The following is a 19,188-nucleotide window of genomic DNA, read 5'->3' on the forward strand; positions in this document are numbered from 1 at the left end:
CACGATGATAGCGCACTTATAACACAGTTTTCGGTATAGGAAATACGTACTTTGGCACCTAAGACCTACTGCCTAGGAGAGATTTTCACATTGGACGAAAGCCATCGTTACGCGACCTTGAAAACTAGGTAACGCCCATATGGACTCGGATCGCGGCAACAGCTGGTGAGGAGCACCGGATTGCATATCGTAGTGAAACACCAATTATCGCGAACTCGGATCGGAAACCAAGAGCAGACTAAGAGATTTATAAGCTAGCCAATCTGCTGGATAGATCCCGTCTGCGGTCATGCAGGTTGCCGTTGACGAAGGGATGAACCGGGGGTGAATCAGGTTTCGAAAGTAGCGGCGATGCCGATGTAGACAGAATTCACGATGTTAGAAGGCTGTCCCTTGTCTTGACCTATGCATTTATATTAGTGCGACGAACCTTCATTGGCACGGGATGGACAAAATCTTACTTACATATGGTATCTTGAGCGCGTTGTGCCACCGTGCCGGTGCATGTCTCGCTTGATTACCTAGGGCAGATGGCTGAGGAGTAGCACGGGATAGAGCAGCACCGTTCTCATATTTGTTCCTCTAGTCCCCCTGATTCCGATCGATGTATAATGCCACAAGACAGTTCACTTTTTTTATTCTCCTTTCATACACTACCTTAGGGGTACGACATCATACGCCTACGCCCAACATGAATCGCGTAACGAACGACGAAGAAAAGAATGAACAATCAATTAGTGGGATCGAGATTGACTCATCAAGTGAAAATATTCTTGAGAGTTCGCGCGATGCACCTAAGACAGGACTGTTGGAGAGGTTGCGGGGCTGGGAGCAAGCCCTTGATCGTAGGCTAGGAGTCGAATCCCACAGCATCCAGCGCAAGTTACCGAACGATAGGAACCCATTTTATGCCAGCTGGTCAGGTCAATGGGTGAGTGTCCCTAGTCCTAAAGACAGTGTATTTGTCCGTTGAAAAAGCGACATGAAATTGATGTAACTTTAGGCGATGATAGGCTTTTGGATGGGCGGTTGTTGTATGTATCATCAATGATTTTGCTCTCCTTCCCGAGCCTTCCTGTCTTTAGCAGATTACGCTTCCTGGATGAGATGGCCCCATGGGCTGTCACCCCCAAGACATACTCTGATGTTCCTATCATCTACTTGAAAGAAGTAGCTGTTGATTAGATGTTGTAGTAAATCTCGGTACCTTCGCAACGGGCTTCCTAGGTTGGGAGCTAGGTTTGGATTTGCAACAGAGTATTCAAGTCATTGTTTTCGGTACGGCCGCGGGCGCCGTTGTCACTGTGGGTTCTATACCCACGACGAACCAAGGGAATCTTGCGGGTCTGACTGTTCACAGAGCTGGTGCGCAACGATGGGGGCGCCAACGGGACTCCGTCAAGTCTCAATTTGCCGATACTCCCTAGGCTGGTACCCATCAAAGGTCATTGCCATCCTCAATGTTATCCAACAGATAGGTTGGTGTGCTTCGGGATCGATTGCTGGGGGACAAGCGTTGTCGGCCTTCTCGGATGGTAAAGTTGGGACTCAAGTCGGTGTTGTCATATGCAGCGTGATGAGTTTGGTATTCTCCTTCCTTGGGTTGAAAGCGGTGTATCAATATGTGAAGTATGCCTGGGTTGTATTCCTGGTCGTATTCCTTATCATGCTGGGAGAAGTCGCTAAATATGGCGATCTCGCGACTCCGCCGTCCGCGCGTGGAGTAACGGGGTCCGGGGCGGCGCTAACATTCTTTGGGATCATGTACGGCGCGAGTGCTTGCTGCGCCGGTTACGTCTCGGATTTCTATGTTGAATACCCAGCAAACACGTCCAAGGTTACAGTGTTCTTACTAACCTTCCTGGGTCTTTGTGAGTGTAACGCTTAGCACCCCCAAGTTCGTATAAAGCGTTGGCTGACTAGCATCAAGTCATCTCCACCTGCATATGCGGCGGAGCGGGAGCCGTCGCCGCCTCGGCCCTGCCAAATAATAAGTTGTGGGAAGAGCAATATAATATAGGTGTCGGGTTTTTGATCCAAGCAATGATTTACCCTTATGGCCTCGCTAAGTTGACCCTGTTTCTGCTGATGTTTATGGCCATTAGTTTGAATAGCGCATCCATGTACAGTGCAGCTCTTTCGATACAGCTGTCTGCTCGTGCATTAGCGGTGGTGCCAAGGTTCATCTGGACCCTTCTGTGCTTCGGTGCCATCGTCGTTTTGAGTGTGGCTGGAAGTGATCGTCTCTTGGTGTTCCTGCAGGACTTTCTCTCTCTATTGGGTTACTATGCGACCGCCGTCTTCGTTTGTTTGGTATCCGAGCATTACTTGTTCCGTCGCGGTTCATTCAACAATTACAACCTGGAAGCTTGGAATAAACCCGAGATGTTACCCCTCGGGTATGCCGGCGGACCTGCTTTCATCTGCGGGATCATTGGAGGTCGGTCCTACAGTTCCTGTAATCGGTGGTAGTATATCGCTAACTAGGTTTATAGCTGTTCTTGGCATGTCCACGACCTGGTATACTGGTGTTGTCGCTAAGCTGATCGGTGACTTGGGTGGTGATATCGGAAACGAGCTTTGCTTCTTATTGACCCTTTTTGTCTACGTACCGGCTCGATTCGTGGAAATAAGGCTAGTGGCAAAATGAACATGCTGAAGATCAGGCAGAAGCGGCATTGTGCATGCCTTAGTCCGTACGGCTTCCTGGTTCGACGTCAAACTTGCACAGGGCTGCGATGATACTCTGCGTTACGAATACTTTCATCTTCTACCGAGATAGCTCGCGTACATGACGCTTGTCGGCTTTATAAATGTCCTTCTTGAGTAGGAAGCTCGCCGAAAAAATTACGCAAGGGTATTTGGCAAGACATACATACATACATCAATCCTAGGTACTGTCTTACAGCTTGCTGTTAGCATCATGCCGGCGAGATACATACCTGGGTAGTAAGTCGTAAGTTGGTGGGGCCGTACCCCACGGAAAGATAAAAGGGGATTGCAGTCGGTCACCTTGAACTGGGGAAACCAATTTAGGTGCATTATAACCTTGTAGAAACCCCACGGCATCGTCACACGATATGCTGGTGGCTTCACTAGAGATCGTGACGTGCATATTGCCAAGTGTGATTCCCACGGGCGGACTAATAAAGGAAGGAACTCCCCTCATTTGGATTGATGCGTAATGCCGAAAAAGGGAATATGCAATTCGTCTCCAGCGAGTCCCGAACGAGGTTGGAGTGTGGTATGGGACCCCTATGGACCCCTAAATACTGGAGGTAGTCTACCCCAAATTGTTGAATCGACAACTATTAGCGATAGTTGGCAAGATTTCGAGAGCTATAGATTAATTCGATCAAGTCCGGTCTTTTCATAGCTCGCCACGAGACCAACGAATAAGTGTCACTAGTGGACTTCTGCTGGAAAGCAGTCCGAGTCCGCAGCCTTGGACAACTCACTGCATTCCCATCTCAAAGAAACAGCCAATTGAGAAAGCAATTCTTCCTAGCATAGACTTTGCATGAATGCAGGCTTTGGGATAGGGGACGAACTGGCTGATTTCCTTCGTTCCCCATGACGTGGAGACAGCAACCTCAAGGGTCTAAGGGTCTTTAAGGGTCCTTCTTGCATCTGCAGCTTAGGACCCTTAGAGTATGATATACTGTGACCTCGTAACGTAATGCCGACGTGGCATGCTTTTCTAATCGAGACATGCGAATTCCGGGCCTTTGGCACGATCCCTGGAAGCTATCGTCTTGAACAGGAAGCCGGTCGTTGGAGGACGTGATGGTGCCAGGAGGAGACAAATAGGAGCCACTGTCTCATCAAAATCCGACATGGCTAAGCACTAACTGCATCATTCTCACGAATAACATACGTTCCATAACCGCTGTTGAGCGGAACAGGAGGAAATGATTTTGTGAATCAATGAGGCAGCACCTGTAAGCTTTGTCAGATCTCGAATGATGGAACGATGGATTTGTACGATGAAGCATGTTCGAACGGCTACGAAGGTGGGGGGTTAGAAAATTAATAAGGATGCGTGTTCGTAATGTGGTTAGTGAAGATCGAGCACAAATGACGAGACTCAGCCAGCATTTCGCATCAGCCGATGGGGTGTACCTAGGCGTACCTAAGTACCTAAACTAACACCAGGCGACACGCCGTCGTGATCCGTGAGACTATTGTAAAAACTAGTAAGCCCTCAGCTTCGACGGGATAGACTGTATAACGTCGATATTATTGCGCGGTATTAAACAGGGCAATTTGGTAGAAATGAAGGTCCGCCTGGGCACTACATCATCATCCATCTATTGTTGGCCGGCCGGCTGGCTGGCTGGGTGAGATATTTTTTTTATTCCTCGGTCTTCCTTTTGTCGCGTAAGGAATCGTTAATTCCCACTTAGGCAGGCTCGGGCAAGGAACGAATATAATAACCGAGCTTACTATTCGTTGTTGCAATTCTATCCGAGGTATCTCAACCGTATGCCGGTGAGGGTTTCTTGAACGGGGTTGAAAAAATCGTTTCGTTTCTTTCAATCTCGTAACAAGATTAATCAAATATTTCCCAATGCGACAGTAGAGAGGCCTGTAAATTGATATGGCCACAGTAGGTCGTCCCGGGAAGAAACCGCTGATCATTGATCGACGCCCAGGCTGGGTAAGGTAGGTAACGTTAACTGGCAAGTTCAGTAGACAAGACAGAAGATCATCCATCAGCAGCAGGCAGTAGGGCGGGCGGAATAGCGGGAGACGAGGGGGGGAAGGCATGGTAAGGTATGGTAAGGTTGGGGAGGACAGAAGCAAAAGCTAGGGGGGTGAAGTGACAGTTGTTGCTGCTAGACCGGCTTCCTTTGGGGGGTTACTACGTGCTGTGCTTAGGTGTTGTACTTCCGTACTTTGTAGCCATGGAGGTGCGGTGTTGTGAAGGTGTAGGTGTTGTGTATGTGCTAGGGTTAGAATTTGGTAGATTGATTTGCTGCTGGGGTCATCGAGGTAGTGTAGCGGACAACCTTAGCTTGTCCAAGCTTGGAATAACCTATGTATCCACTTTATTAGTCTAAACTCTGCTAATGATGGATGGATGTGTCGACCAATGCCCTTGCCCTCCCGCATGGCCAATTTTTCCCTCGTCCCTCCAAAATTATAGGAAGGAAGCGTCGCAAGCTTGCTTAGTTGATTTAGTTCTTTTGGTTTCCCCTTGGCTTCTTCTTTTGAGCTTCCATTCCACCGCTTGAATTATTCTACCCCACATGAAACCCCACTTAAGACAAGACCGGAGAGCCCGGGGAAGACGGGATGGTCCAATCATTTCTGTTTTACACTAGTCTGGGGACATGCACTTCCTAAATAATTACTTATGAGCCTTTCAATCAATATGAGGCGCCGCGACAAATTTCCCATCGACCCCCTATGCCTCGGTCTTCCTAGCAATCGGATTGGCCCGTCAATTATCATGTTGTACGAATCTTCTTCCAAGGTTCATACCTTGGTAGTTACGGCGTACACGTACCTACCTAGTAACTTGTTCGAAAAAAAAAAAAAAAAAAAGCTTTGAAACTTGGAACCAAGGACAATTTTTCATCCCCTTGTTGTTGCTATCCAATGTCTAACCACACTCCCTTTAATACCTTTAACACACACCGACATGGCTCATAATGGACTTGATGCTCGATACGGATGTAGGTATATGTAAGTCTTCTTTAATACTACCCATTCTCTATAGGTACGTACGCACGCATTTTAATTACACGATTCGGCTAGTAAATAAGTTGCATTGGTTACCGTTTTGGATTTGTTTGTTACTTCTTCCCCTCCACCTCACCCTTTTTTCTATTGCCGGCGTCTTTTCCAACCCTAAAGGTACGGCACACGACACTATTTCGAAATACTCCAAAACGTGACTTGAGGCATCTGCGGGTTATTTGCCTGTTACAGTTATTGAGAAGTTGATATGTCTTAATGAAAAATAATAAAGAAAAAGAAGCTAGGCACTCTCGGGGTTATGATTACGGGTTACCCCTTACGTACACGTGTACGGAAAAGGACAGCTAGCGGCACTTATCTTGTATTTCCTTTTCGTTTCAGCCCTGAAGGGTAGGTACATGATAGCTTATTTGGGTTGGCCCCTTGGCTATGTCATGTCATATTCCGAAGCCTCGGCGTGCAGCACCCAAAGAGATGTTAGCACGTAAACGGCCCCCCCAGATCCGCTATCCGCTAGACTAGGTACATGCTTCATAGCAGCCCTGGATAGTCTTGGAATTTATTATTTTCCTTTATTTTCATTTTGATCAGATAGGTTTCGTGGAATCTCGCCCCGAACCGATCCTGATGGATCACGTACCTAGCTGAAATCTTAGCCAACCGTCGATTCGATGCGCTACGTGTTTAGTACTCGACTCTTACAATACTCCGAAGGGAGGCTTACATGAATAAAAAAAAAAGTCGGCGTAGGAATCTTACTATGACTCGCTGCCACGTAGGTTCCATAACACAAAGGTAAGTTGCAGAAATAGATATATCCTTACCCGAGAGGTTTGGATTGGATTATCAGGAAATAGAGGTAAGGCTTAGGCTACCAATACTACCATTCCATCATTCCTACTAATGCTGCCTATTTGCCTACATATATGTACATTATTGATACATACCTACATAACCTACCATGGTGGTGCAGTAGTGTGCCTTACTTAGCAACTAATAGGATATGTCATTGTCATGCCAGTTCATTTTATATCATTTCTAATGAATGCCTATGGGCAAACTAACTTAAGTGTAACATGATTATTTTTTTCTTCTACAAGCTTGGTACCTCTACAATGTTTTCTCTACATTGTTTCGGATCCACTTCCCCCAGAGTCCCGGTACTCCGGCCCCCTTTCCCCATACTTTTTAATTGTACCCGGTACGTGCATTACTCAACTCGGTAAGTTCTTCGCTTGTAGCTTGGGTAGCTTGGTCCTCTTAGACATAGCAAGCATTGCATTGTATCTTAGAAACGGTGCGGTGCCTTGGGGTGACGGGTCCCCGGAATGAGTGAAATCTGGGGTTGGAATATGACACACGGCTGTTCGTGTACAACTTCCCCAGGTATTAATTTATTAGATATTCGTGCCTAGCAATGGTTGCCGGAGGAGGTCATTTAATCGAGTCTCCTTTCGTCTCATCTCAGGTTCAAAAGTTCCTAGTGGCTTAATAAATACCTGCAACCGTTCCCCCCCAATGCTTTCATGCCGTTGGCCCCCTTTTCCCACACACACGCACACACATCCATACGCACATACGCACACTTACATCCCCCCCAATATATCCACGTCCACTTTGAATGTTTTGACATAAACATATATTCGGAGTGCGACGTCTAATCTGGCCAACTAGTCACCAGAGCCCCTTTGCCCAGCTTCTTCTCCGCATCCATATTCTTCAACCTGCCGACTTGAAATCACCTGCCTAACCGAGAGTTTACATCCACCGGCGGGCAATTTACGTCTCGGGATCTAACATTTTGGACGGAAGTGCGTTAAAAGCGTCAACCCTTATCATCCGTCTATTCTTCCCGTCGGCATCAGCTTTGCTAAGACCTTACCATCTTAGGTGCGTGGGGTGACCGCCGCAAAAAGATAAAATACAACCAAAATAAAAATAAAATAATAAAATAATCCAAGGAATAGACAAAGTCTTATTATTGGGTGTACAACTTTACCTACTCTCTACAAAGTTACTTTTACAAGCCCACGCACATTACAGGCACATACGTACAGACACACCGTTGTGCATACCCACCGCCCTTTCCCTTCCCGTAACTTGTAACCTCCTGTTTTTATTTTATTAGTCCTTGGTCCTTGCGCCTTTGCGACTTTGCACCTTCTCATAATTTCTATATCTATGCCCTTGCCATCCCTACTTTTTTCACAATCCTGAAAACTTAAACCTTTCATTCTTTTATTCCATCTTCGACCTTCGACCACTACTCCTTACTATTACCTTCCATCCAACAACTCTGCTCTTCCACACTTCCATACTACTGCACCTGCCTCGGCAACCGATATATAAGATCACACTTCAGCGCCTCAAACTCGCAAGCACTTCTCACAAACCATAAATTATTTGTGCTTCCACCCAAGCTTCCAAATATTCAAACCTTTCGTCATCTTTGTCATTCGTGACTACTCATAAGTCAAATTGTGAGTATTCCCATATATTTCGAGCTATCCTCGCGACCCAACCTCAACCCATGCTAACTCCTATCCATAGAAACAATACATCAATCAACATGCCTGGCCAAATCGCAGCACCGATCCCGGTTACGCCGCCGCGCAAGACCATACGCCTTAGCACTACCACAGACCTCTTCACCAGCCTGAATGCTAGCCTTACTACTAAGGAAAGCAAGCGAGCTGCCCCCATCCGCACCATCTCAGAGCGTGACTGGGATGTTCCGGCTCCGCCACCTCCGAGCCCAGTGAGCTTCCACCCTGATCACTGGCAACGGGCTTTGCATAACTGATCAACGTCTTGGACGTGATCAAGCAAATCTATATGAGGGATGTTCAACATAACATCATATATTCATTCCCTTCTATTTTCTCTGTATTGGCATGAGGGTTTTAAGGGATTTCATTCGGGAGTTCACGGATGCGACATAGCAAGGGCATAAGGGAAGCAACATAATCGGGTTACACAAAAATCAAGGGGCATGGCGTGTGCTTTTGGAAGGGAGAGACCCTTCATCGTCGATCCGCAGAAACATGCTGGATTCATGGCTTTGCTATATGATTGAGCTGGCTGAATGCTTTTTAGTCTGCCATCAATTTGACAACTTCTGTTTGCCATCTGGTGGACATTTCGCCACTACCCAGTCGTTACATTCCGTCTGGTGTGGCGTTTCTCCAATGAGGGATGGTACTAGGGTTGATACAATACCTAGGTAATTGATATCACATTGGCACAATTCATGTAATAGCCTCGGGCTATGAGACAGAAGTTAATTGAAGTTGCGCGGCCAGAAAGGAGATCCAGGTAGTCGGAAGTCTAGTTCCGTATCTAATTTGCGGCATCGTTAATAAATCAAAGTAATTGAATAAGAATGCGCCTAGAATCCAGTGTGTTGAAGGGTGACCAATATGGACTGCCGAAATGTCAAACCCTAAGTGATTGAAACATCACCAATGGAGTGCTAGATAATAAATAATATGCACAAATGTTCTCCAAGTAACAATACAAATTAAATAATAGGTGCCCTTTTTTCTTTTGTTCCTCGGCTATGAAATTTCAAGGATCGGGTCGTGGTGTTTGCTTTTTTTTTGTTCCAAAAAGGGCTTGGCGCCAAATGGGGAATTGCATCTTCTCTGATTGGGTGGTTTTTAGTCCACCCCATTAACGCGCTCTACTTCAAGACGCGTCGTTTCACTGTGGATCTTCGCGTATTACAGCGCGTGGGCCACGATACGGGGCTATCTGTTTCTTGGTTTCGCGTACCTACCATGTGGATGCAATAATATTTTTGTTTTTCTCACCTACTATTATTCAATCGTTAATGCACTTTCTCTACTACAACTTTTCATAATTCTAATTGAATGCAGACTCAACCATTCTGTGTCTCGCATCATTCTTACTTCTATTATCACAGATATAGAAAGAACTAATTACATTAAACCTCACTCGCACCTCCTTGAAATACAGAGTTTCTTAGTCTTATCTGCCATTTCAACTCAATTGCCATGGCTGGTCCTGCTATTAAGCAACAACGTCGTAAGACGTCGACTAAGTCCAAGGCCACTACTACCAACCAACATACATCATCTACCATTAGCAGCTTCGCCCGTGTCTCGAAATCAATAACAACTCAGACCGACATCAAGAAGGAGAACCAGATTCTTGCTTCCACACCAAAGAAGGATACAAAACTTGAGGCACTTACTCCCGCTTCTCGAAAGCGAAAGGTAGTCGCAAGCATCGAAGAGGAAGATACATCTGCGGATGAGACTCCAACTAAGCTCTCCCTTCCTGCTATTAAATCTGCGAAACTTACACCACAGTCTGCTAAGCGCAGTCGTGGTCGACCTTCAAAGAAATCTCGTTCCGAACTCGCGCCAAAGGAAACACCAAAGAAGAATCCCGAACCCGCGACAAGGAAAATTACCGAGTGCCTGCAAAAAAAGAGAGCAAGGAGTCCTAGCGTTTCCGATTCCGATGAATCGACCATCAATGCCGGCGTACTACTCAAGAGACTCCGTCTAGAGTCTTCGCCATCTCGCTGCTCATCTCCTCTCACCGCTAATACCTCAGTCGTTGACTCCGAGGCCGACGATGAAACCTTTTCTCCCACACCAAGGAAATATGGCCGACTTCCTGAAGAGGTTTTGGCACTTGCCGACCTACACTCTTCACTCTTGAAAACTCTGACTCTCCACTACGCACACAATGGATCCAACGTCCCGGCCGATTTGCGCGTCTTATGTCCCAACGTCGCCCGAGCATGGGGTAAGAAAAAGGTCACCGACTCTGACATCCGAATCTGCCTCGGTGTCCTAAACCTCGCATCCAACAACACCAAACCACTATTCTCCCTCTCCAACTACGGCCGCGGTAAAATCTGCATCGAGATTGACTCTACGCAACAAATCCGAGGCCGCCCAATCGATGAGAAAAAACTCAACGACCAATTCCACGCCAACCTAACCCCGCTATGGACTCAATTCATCTCCGAAAGCACCGCGTCAACCCCCGTTTCTACATTCCTAACCAACCTCCCCAAAGCCCCCGTCGCGTTATGTGATTCCGTCATCAAAGCCGAACCCGTCCTCGCCAAAGGTCAAAAACGACTTGAAGAGCTTAAACACGGTATTGCGGTCAAGAAGCAAGAAAAAGAAACCAAGCAACAACAAACCAACCCCGACGGTTCGAAAATGAGTCTCCTCGACCGAATCCGGTTAAAGTCTCTCCAGAAATCGAACCCCCTCCCCGGTGCAGCGAATCTTACTCCAGAACAAATCGCGAGGAGAGCGGCCCTGCAACGCGCACCCGAAGTCGCGGCTATGCTGGGCATGCTGAGCCGCGCGAGTGCCATGGGTGGAGATAGAGTGTCGTTTACAATGGCGACGACGCTGGAGAAACTTAAGGATTCGATGAGGATGGGTATTTCGCGCGAGGAGGGGACTACTTGTGTTAGATTGTTGGCGAGTGAAGTTGCGCCCGAGTGGATTCGGGTTGTGGCTGTTGGGGGGAGGGAGAATGTAGTATTGGAGACGGATCGTCAGATCAGTCGGACTGAGGTTGAGGGCAGGGTTCGGAGGTTGCTTGAGAAACGGTAAGGGGGTTTAAGGAGGAGGGATATAATAGGATGGGGGAGGGGAAAGACGACATGATGTGCACTTTGCACTTTATACGATCATTGGGGGCATCACTCGGAGGGGATGAAGAAATGAGGAGGATGAGTGGTGTTGGTTGCGATTTGTTTTAGCATTGCATTGCATCGCATCGCATCGCGTTCATTGTGTTTCTGCTGCGGCCCGACGATACCATTTGTCTTGATGGATAGATGAAGATAAAGACGAAGGTGAATGGGGGAGAAGTATAGGTGCCAATGGCACAAGGTATATAGTGAACTCTCACTAGAACCAAGAGTAATAAAAAAAAGTCAACAATAACATTAAAGTTTGGTATCAATGTGTGATGGTGACGTAGTCTATTGAACTGTCTAAGCAAAAGCATGAGGATCGTTTTTTTAAGTCGACTACCTTCTATATCGGAAGCCAACTCGCGTGCTATGCAATTGTACGGCTAAGGTTAAAGAAGATGCATTCTTTTTTTGCATTCCGGATTCCCTTGCCTCTCCATCTAAGTAATTCTGCCTCATCATACAACCAGCAACCCCCTCTCCACCATCTCGCGATTGTCAAAGGTATATAGTTTCTTCATTATCATAGCCACCAGGCACAGTCGCAAGTCCCTTTATTTAGCTTTGGGCTTGAACTTCGGCTCGCCGATCCCGGTGCCGCGAAGCTTGACGTTGAGAACGCGCTCCATGGCAGATAGGATCTTCTGGTCGGGAGTAGCGGAGCCGCGCTCGAAATCGGCGATCACGGAGGGTGTTGTGTTGCACTTGGTCGCGAGATCTTTTTGTGTCATTTTGGGCTCCATTTTTTGTCGCGTCTGGCTGATTACGTCGCCGACTTCTTTGCCGACGGTGTTCGGCTTGATGATGTCGTCGCTGCGGTCTACTTTGGTTAGACGTTGGCCTTCGGGGCCTTTGCCTACCTGTTGGGGTGTGTTAGTTATTGTAAGGTATATGGGTAGATGGTTCTGTAGTATGTAACGGGTAGATGAAGTCATAGGTGAAGATGGAAAATAAAAGGGGCAATGGATAGATAACTTACGGCATTGCCTGTAGAATACTTCTTCTCGGTTGCGATGGAACCGCCTGAGCGCTTGGCGGCGTTGAGGGCCGAGTTTCCTCGAACGACGGTCTCGCGTTGGGAAGCACCACCGCGGACCTTGCTGCCGATCTTGGTAACCGAGCTCCAGTCGTCAGACATCGTGAATGATTTATTTATTTGTTCGTTTTACTAGCGGGGTTGAAAATGACGTTGACGTTTGCGAGTGGATAATTGGGCGCAATCGACCGTATTTTATATCTCAGCGTTGGAAGATACGGATTTAAGCCGTGGTATGGAGTCAGGTATACGATTGCTTTGTGTGAAGTTGAAGAAAAAAATAGTTGAATGTAAAAGCGCTCGTGTGAGGTGTTTGATATAGATGTCCTTTTTCGGGCGGTGGAAGGCGAAGGAATGATGGTGGAAGTGGGCTGAAAGCGGAGCCGCCGCTGAGTCAACCGGCGCGGAAGTAAGGAGGCTTAGGCTTAGGCTTAGGAGGCAACCTAAAGTTCCTTCTACTGTGGTCTGCCCTAACACCGACGGCACTAAGCGCCCCTGTCGCTCTTACCTGGAAATAGGATGACTCTAGCCCGCGTAATAAGGAGTATTGGATCCCGCATTTTCTCCGGATTCCTTCTTTTTTAAGGCTTACCAAGAAACAGTGTAGCAAATCAAAAGATGTGGATTACACCAAGAAAATATTATTCACATAGACAAATAAATACCAAACATTCAATCCAATCCAGTCTATCCAAGTCATATCTTTAAGTGACATGAAATAAAAAAGAAAATATTCACCACGTCATCGACTCTCGATGAGCCATGTCCGGATTAGATAAGCGATAAGATAACGGAGTTTGTCTTGTCCGGCTGGTTGCATGAACACCTGGACAGCTGCTTTAGTGTTCCAGATGTGTAACCAAACTCCGTGTTTATTTTCAGCATTCAATTAATTCACTGTTTAGAACCCTCAATCAGCTTTATTATCCGCCCGTATGAAATCAGTAATTCGTACGATATAGGCAGTGGTCCCTTATGGATGTTGTCGCAGGGATACCATTGCACACCGTCCTCCTACGAGCAACTGCATTATGTTATTACTTGATCTTTGGAAGCGTTGGAGATGCATTGGTTCTCTCGGCCTGGTTGCTCTGGGCTAGAGGTCCTCAAATCCTTACTCTCTTCGAATTTAATTTCTCCGATATAGTTATACCAGCTCTTGTAGTAGCTATATCCACCCTCGTCTATTTTAGTTACAAATGGCGTCGTAGCGGGGCTATAAACTCGCCAGTATGGAAAGGCCCAGGACGGCCTTTACTATTCCCTTGCCAGACAACACATACTAGGTTCTTCCCGGAGAAACACTCATTTTCTTATTCGTATCTCCTAGTTGGGATTCCTGTCGGTTGGACTGGTGCCGCGGGCGGCATGATATCAAACGACGAGCGCGGGACAAGCATAGAGGGTTGGTATAAAGTCGATGCTGCTGACTACCTCGAAAGAGGGAATGGGCATCTCGGCTTAAGGGGCAAGCTAGATGCTTACCTCGAATCCCAAGTGTGCCAACCTATCAACCTCTTCGAGATATCCACAGCTAACATAGGTTAGGGTGTTAATGCTTCCGGATATCCATATGCGTACTTAGTTACTGCAGCGAAATTTCTCGGTTACCATTTTAATCCTGTTTCTTTCTGGTACCTCTATTCCGCCGACAAATGTTTGGCGGCTATGGTTCTTGAGGTTAATAATACGTTCGATGAGAGACGAATGTACTACTTAACGACTGATGATGCGATGAAATCAATGGAGACGACCCCAACTGACTCCCTAGATGGAAGCAATGAGGCTCATCGAGCCAATAGCTCGAAACCACTAAAGCGAACTTGGCAGAAAGACTTCCATGTATCACCCTTCAACTCTAGAAAGGGGGCATACTCACTCGCAGCGTATGACCCTCTACTCCCGGATATGGAGGGGCGAGGTCCCATCAACAATACGATAAATCTGATATCATCCAAAAGCCATGCGAAATTGGTTGCTCGTATCTTTTCGAATGGCGATGCCATTGACCCAACAGAAATGACTTTTCTTCAAAAATACAAATTCTTGGCTTCTTGGTGGTGGGTCGGCTTCGTCACATTCCCTAGAATCGTAAAAGAGGCTGCACTTTTGTTTTTCCAACGAAAACTTCACGTCTGGTACCGACCAGAACCGCTCAAGACAAGTATCGGTCGGCGTGCTGATAGTACGGAACGACAACTCGAGCCGCTGTTCAGAGACTATTTGAAACATTTGGTAGAAGATTCCCCTGAACCATTAATTGTTGAATATGCCCCCAGCGGCATTGCAGATGCGCGTGTTGCGATAATGATGTCGACGTCAGCTCGAGAAAATCCCGACGCCGCTGAAAGAATGGAATTCAGAATATTAACACCTGCATTTTATTCGAGATTCGTATATTACGCCCATGACTTCGAGGCCATCTTTTGCGAGTTAAATGAGAATAATACAATCTGGGTATCGAAGCCAGGACTATTGCCAAAATTGTTCGTTAAGAAACAGCCACCTCCGCTACTTCAAACCGCAAGTTATCTGAACTACGGGTATTTCACGGCGATCAAAAACTTGCGGCAGAGGCCCGAGCGAATTGAGCGCCCATTAACTTCGAGTCAGATAGGCACCACTACTCATTCAAAAAAGGACATCCGAGGCTTTAGACTTTCATCCATGGATGGATATATTCTGGCTCGTGAAGATACGAGATCTAGACGATGCTACAGAAACTTGGTACTAAAACTATTCATCGCCGATAGGATTGCGATGGGTAGTGTGGATATCCTACAACTAGAGCATTGGATTCTGAAGCTGTCATTAGCTTGGGTTGCAATATCCTAATCAATTTTAGGATATTTGTCATATCGAAGACCCCTATCTTTTGAAACTTTTTATGAGGCGTTGGTAGATGATTGTGGAATAGACCCCGCGAGTATCTACTCCCAGTCTCGCAATTCAAGGGTATCCTATCTCGAGTCTCCCCGTGTACAACCCCAAAGGCCTTAATGTTACATGCGTATGTGGCGTTAGCCATTATTCGGCCCGGAGTTTGAATAACTCCATAACGCGATCGAGTTCATGCTATGAAAGTGGAAATTTTCGTTTCAGCGCTGCGAAAACAACGTGATACCAACCTACTCAACCATAAACATGGAATGGAGCGTGAAATTAGAGGGCTCCCAGGTACGCGCAAATGAACCCACGGCTTTGGAGATACGAGCGGTGATCATTGGGGGATTTTCATTCTGCAACCTGTGCTTTAGCTCGGACATCTGCGAGCTGCCGTGCGGGTCCCGACATTATCGGCGGCGTAGACAAAAATTTCAAATTCCAAATACAAACAGCCACTCAGAATTCGCATATCCACCCCGGAAGCTAATCAAGCATTCGGGATTAACTAGGACAAGGTTGGCAGTACTCGGACGGCGGAGCTCGGACTAGGATCTTTGACAAATACCTAGATCATAGGCTAGTTCTGACGTATCACAACAGCTAGCCATCGATCCTGATGTGATGTCTCACATAAGTATTGTTAGTACAGATTAATCTACTTGCGATAATGTTCTAATGGAAGCCGGATTGTGTTGTTACTATTGCTTTTCGTGATGCTAAGCACAGTCACGAATAGATTGAATATTTCGACTTATTCTATTACTACTAGAATCATCTACTGTAATAGGGTGGATATACAGCTAGGCTATGGCCCACCTTGAATGTGTTAGAGCTGCAAGTGTTGAGATTTCTGTGCTACGTAAGCTGAGATCCTGACGTAGGCTAGCAGCATACCCCGCTGGAAATCCCCTTGAAGCAAAGCCATCAACCCCGCCGCGAAGGAAGCTCTCGGCGTGGACGAAAGAAAGAGACAGCCCGCTATCTCATTTACTAACCCCCTAGTCTATATGTGCTTTTGTCAGTGCAAGATACTCTTGGTTAGCTGCATGTTAGAGTAACTAGGAAGGTAAGTGGGAGCTAATTGTCATTATAGAAACATCCTACACGTAAGAGTGATAACAGAAACAAAACCGGTAAGGCCTGCGGTACATATCCGCCAGTCTAGTGTCAATCATAGGCCAGGGAGAGCTCGAGGAAGCTGATCAGCTAGGATACCTATGTCATAGCAGTATTCTTGTGCATTTTCTTCAGTTCTCCACTCGTGTCCAATAGATATATAAAGGGATTATTCCTCGTCCAAGTTTCGTTTAAAAGTCAAACAGCCATCCTCATAGACGCCAAAGCCTCCAACGAATATCCCTTACAGATAACCATAAAATACCAAATATATAACCAAAATGGGTCTCTCCGGACACTGCCTCTGCGGAGACGTTAAGTACACCGTCGACGCGGACCCTCTCGTCGTCGGCTACGACCACTGCGACGACTGCCAACGTCAATCGGGCTCGACTTATTGTAAGTCCATCGCGCTCCCTTCCATTGCCCCTCCGATCGTCATTTCAACCTCACCGAACCTCGACCCCACCAACCAACCCGATATCTTAAGACGAGACAATGGTCCACTAACACATAACAACAGCACTAGTAGTAGTCGTCCCCAAGGAAAAACTAACCATCACGGGCGAAACCAAGAGCTTCGCCAAGGACGGTTCGTCGGGCAAGCCCGTGCACCGTATCTTCTGCCCCAAGTGCGGATCGCCAATTGCTCACGACCCCGACGCCGCTCCCGCGATCATTGCGCTTAAGGGAGGTACTCTTAGCGATGCTGATAAGAAAGCCTTGAAGCCTGTAAGTGTTCCACATGACCAACTTCTTTTATGTTGAAAATCGTTTGTGGAGAAAAAGGCTAACGAATTTTCGCGATGAATTAGGACACGGAGATCTGGACCGTTAGCAAACTACCTTTCTGCTCCGAACACCTTGCTAAGCCCTTCGAGCACATGCCCCAGTAAAGGGTCAATTGATTCTTCGATCGCGCGAATATCATACATAAAGATATATCCAAAGAAGGAGGCGGTCCTCTTACTGGAACAAGCCTATTCCTTGGATACCAAGCTATATATGGCTTGACGAGGAAGCGTTGTTTAGGAGGGATATGTAGTGCGATTGATTGAACAATTGAATGAGCTTTCAAAACACAAACATGCTAAGAGAACCCATGGCGAATTTTTACAAGTAATACTATGTAATAATATGTAACGAGTCTATGGTGAAGTGAAGTCGAAATTAGACGCGCTCACACGTGGGCGCACCCGTCCCCGGAGCAAGCTAACGCAGGCACAGCCGCGGAGCCGCCTACGATCGGATTGATTCCCGGATTCATTTTCCATCTAGGCCTAGGTAGGTATCATCTACCTATGTAGGCATAGCAAATAGTGTGATTGGTCTAATGGGGAAAGTTGGCCAGCAAGGTTGTTGTCCATCAAGGTACGCACATAGGTTAGTCAGTCTCCTCTTATTGATGTGGAAGCGTTACAGTAATCAAGCAGGTATATTGCGCCATTGGGCCAAGGTGGATTCTGCCGGGGGTATATATATTACCTTGAGCACGTTCTTAGGTAAGATAGGTATAGTAGGTGTCTTCCCATCGTCATTTGTTCCTATAATGAATGTCTTTTAGATTGCCTACATACATTATACATTGCATGCCTAGACACTAGCCTATGCGTGATGGAACCTCTATATAGCGACCGCTAGCGCACCACCGACTACTGCCGCAATGAGCGCCCCCTTTCCCCCGCTGCTTGGCCCCGTCGGAACTGCGACATTACTTGAACTCGATGTTGTTGCCGATGGAGCTTTCGTAGATGACTTCGCCCCCGCACTTAGCGACTCCCCACCGGTAGACCCTGATCCAGACACCGTAGGCGTAGCCGTCGCCGCCGTCGCACTCCCCGTAATCACACCCGGACCCTGCGGTCCACTCGCCGTATAATACACACTAACCGCCGCATTCCCACTACTCGCATCCGTACGCACCGTATCCCCCGTAGTAGGCTCCGGTATCTCAGCCTGCACCTCCGTAAACAGAGTCGCGAACGCAGCGCTTGGGGTACCTTGGCATAATTGACTACTAGCAGAAGACAGCACAGTAGTAAAGTAACTAAAATTAAGCGGTGACAGCGCGCCGTGTACAAGTAGACATTTACGACATCCGATCCATTCTGGGAAGTAACTACCCCCGCATAGACACTGCGCGTGTGCGTCGAGGGCGAGGGGGGAGGTTCCGTTGGGTAAGCAGGCGGTTTCTATGTTTTGGATTGCGGCGCATGGGGCGGGGGCGGATTGGTCGGGTGGTGTGGCGGGTGAGCAGACGGATGTTATGTATGCGCTATCGTCGTCGTCGGGTTCGCCTCGGCATAGGTTTCTGAAGGCGAGGGCGTGGTGGGTGCTGAGGAAGAGCAGGAAGGTGGTGGGGAACTTCATTTTCGAGGTTTAATATAATTACGAAAATTCTAAATAAATATTATAATTAAAGAAAATGAGTAAAATTTGGTTATATTTTCGTTACTTCTAGATCAAGTGACGATCCGTGTTCGCTGTCTCTTCACCCCATCAACGACAACAAATGATATGGAGCAACTCGGGAAATACCACCTAATAAACAAATGAGCGCAAATTCGCAAGGCTCTGAATGACTGGGCATCGTCTGATTAGGCGACCATTCGGCTTTTGCGATACATCGTCCGATTTGACGATTTGAAGTTGAGCTTCACCACCTGGGACACAGCTCCGGGTCTAGACCTGGCGATGTGATATCTGCATCCCAATTCGGCGCGTTCGTTCGACGGTAGGATCACCCGCA

At 47.1% G+C, this 19,188-nt stretch overlaps 8 protein-coding genes across 8 annotated transcripts; 5 read left to right on the plus strand and 3 right to left on the minus strand.

Moving 5' to 3' along the window:
• Positions 1 to 691: 691 nt before the first annotated feature.
• F4822DRAFT_427760 (putative nucleoside transporter) lies at positions 692 to 2,650 on the plus strand (the record flags this gene model as incomplete). The annotated part of the gene is made up of 6 exons (XM_051460793.1): positions 692 to 931; positions 1,004 to 1,034; positions 1,195 to 1,304; positions 1,361 to 1,871; positions 1,931 to 2,440; positions 2,496 to 2,650. 6 exons carry the CDS (start codon positions 692 to 694, stop codon positions 2,648 to 2,650), a joined length of 1,557 nt encoding a protein of 518 aa, XP_051315182.1.
• Positions 2,651 to 8,073: 5,423 nt separating this feature from the next.
• F4822DRAFT_199506 (uncharacterized protein) lies at positions 8,074 to 8,570 on the plus strand. Its single transcript, XM_051453702.1, has 2 exons — positions 8,074 to 8,186; positions 8,257 to 8,570. Exon 2 carries the CDS (start codon positions 8,276 to 8,278, stop codon positions 8,507 to 8,509), a length of 234 nt encoding a protein of 77 aa, XP_051315183.1. The 5' UTR covers positions 8,074 to 8,186; positions 8,257 to 8,275; the 3' UTR covers positions 8,510 to 8,570.
• A 780-nt stretch (positions 8,571 to 9,350) lies between these two features.
• Positions 9,351 to 11,651, plus strand: F4822DRAFT_398195 (uncharacterized protein). Its single transcript, XM_051457678.1, has one exon. The coding sequence runs from the start codon at positions 9,723 to 9,725 to the stop codon at positions 11,313 to 11,315; it is 1,593 nt and encodes a 530-aa protein (XP_051315184.1). The 5' UTR covers positions 9,351 to 9,722; the 3' UTR covers positions 11,316 to 11,651.
• F4822DRAFT_199517 (uncharacterized protein) lies at positions 11,388 to 11,835 on the minus strand. The gene has a single exon (XM_051453703.1). The coding sequence runs from the start codon at positions 11,713 to 11,715 to the stop codon at positions 11,461 to 11,463; it is 255 nt and encodes an 84-aa protein (XP_051315185.1). The 5' UTR covers positions 11,716 to 11,835; the 3' UTR covers positions 11,388 to 11,460.
• Positions 11,836 to 11,955: 120 nt separating this feature from the next.
• On the minus strand, positions 11,956 to 12,539 carry F4822DRAFT_436913 (putative multi protein-bridging factor 1; the record flags this gene model as incomplete). The annotated part of the gene is made up of 2 exons (XM_051462360.1): positions 11,956 to 12,261; positions 12,381 to 12,539. 2 exons carry the CDS (start codon positions 12,537 to 12,539, stop codon positions 11,956 to 11,958), a joined length of 465 nt encoding a protein of 154 aa, XP_051315186.1.
• An 873-nt stretch (positions 12,540 to 13,412) lies between these two features.
• On the plus strand, positions 13,413 to 15,272 carry F4822DRAFT_427764 (uncharacterized protein; the record flags this gene model as incomplete). The annotated part of the gene is made up of 2 exons (XM_051460794.1): positions 13,413 to 13,934; positions 13,986 to 15,272. 2 exons carry the CDS (start codon positions 13,413 to 13,415, stop codon positions 15,270 to 15,272), a joined length of 1,809 nt encoding a protein of 602 aa, XP_051315187.1.
• Positions 15,273 to 16,081: 809 nt separating this feature from the next.
• Positions 16,082 to 17,801, plus strand: F4822DRAFT_199502 (DUF636 domain protein). Its single transcript, XM_051453701.1, has 3 exons — positions 16,082 to 16,838; positions 16,963 to 17,171; positions 17,255 to 17,801. Exons 1-3 carry the CDS (start codon positions 16,721 to 16,723, stop codon positions 17,333 to 17,335), a joined length of 408 nt encoding a protein of 135 aa, XP_051315188.1. The 5' UTR covers positions 16,082 to 16,720; the 3' UTR covers positions 17,336 to 17,801.
• Positions 17,802 to 17,960: 159 nt separating this feature from the next.
• F4822DRAFT_398201 (uncharacterized protein) lies at positions 17,961 to 18,854 on the minus strand. The gene has a single exon (XM_051457679.1). The coding sequence runs from the start codon at positions 18,807 to 18,809 to the stop codon at positions 18,063 to 18,065; it is 747 nt and encodes a 248-aa protein (XP_051315189.1). The 5' UTR covers positions 18,810 to 18,854; the 3' UTR covers positions 17,961 to 18,062.
• Between the last annotated feature and the right edge of the window lie 334 nt (positions 18,855 to 19,188).

Source organism: Hypoxylon trugodes (assembly GCF_022578975.1).
Source record: "Hypoxylon trugodes strain CBS 135444 unplaced genomic scaffold F4822scaffold_4, whole genome shotgun sequence".
Taxonomy (NCBI): domain Eukaryota; kingdom Fungi; phylum Ascomycota; class Sordariomycetes; order Xylariales; family Hypoxylaceae; genus Hypoxylon; species Hypoxylon trugodes.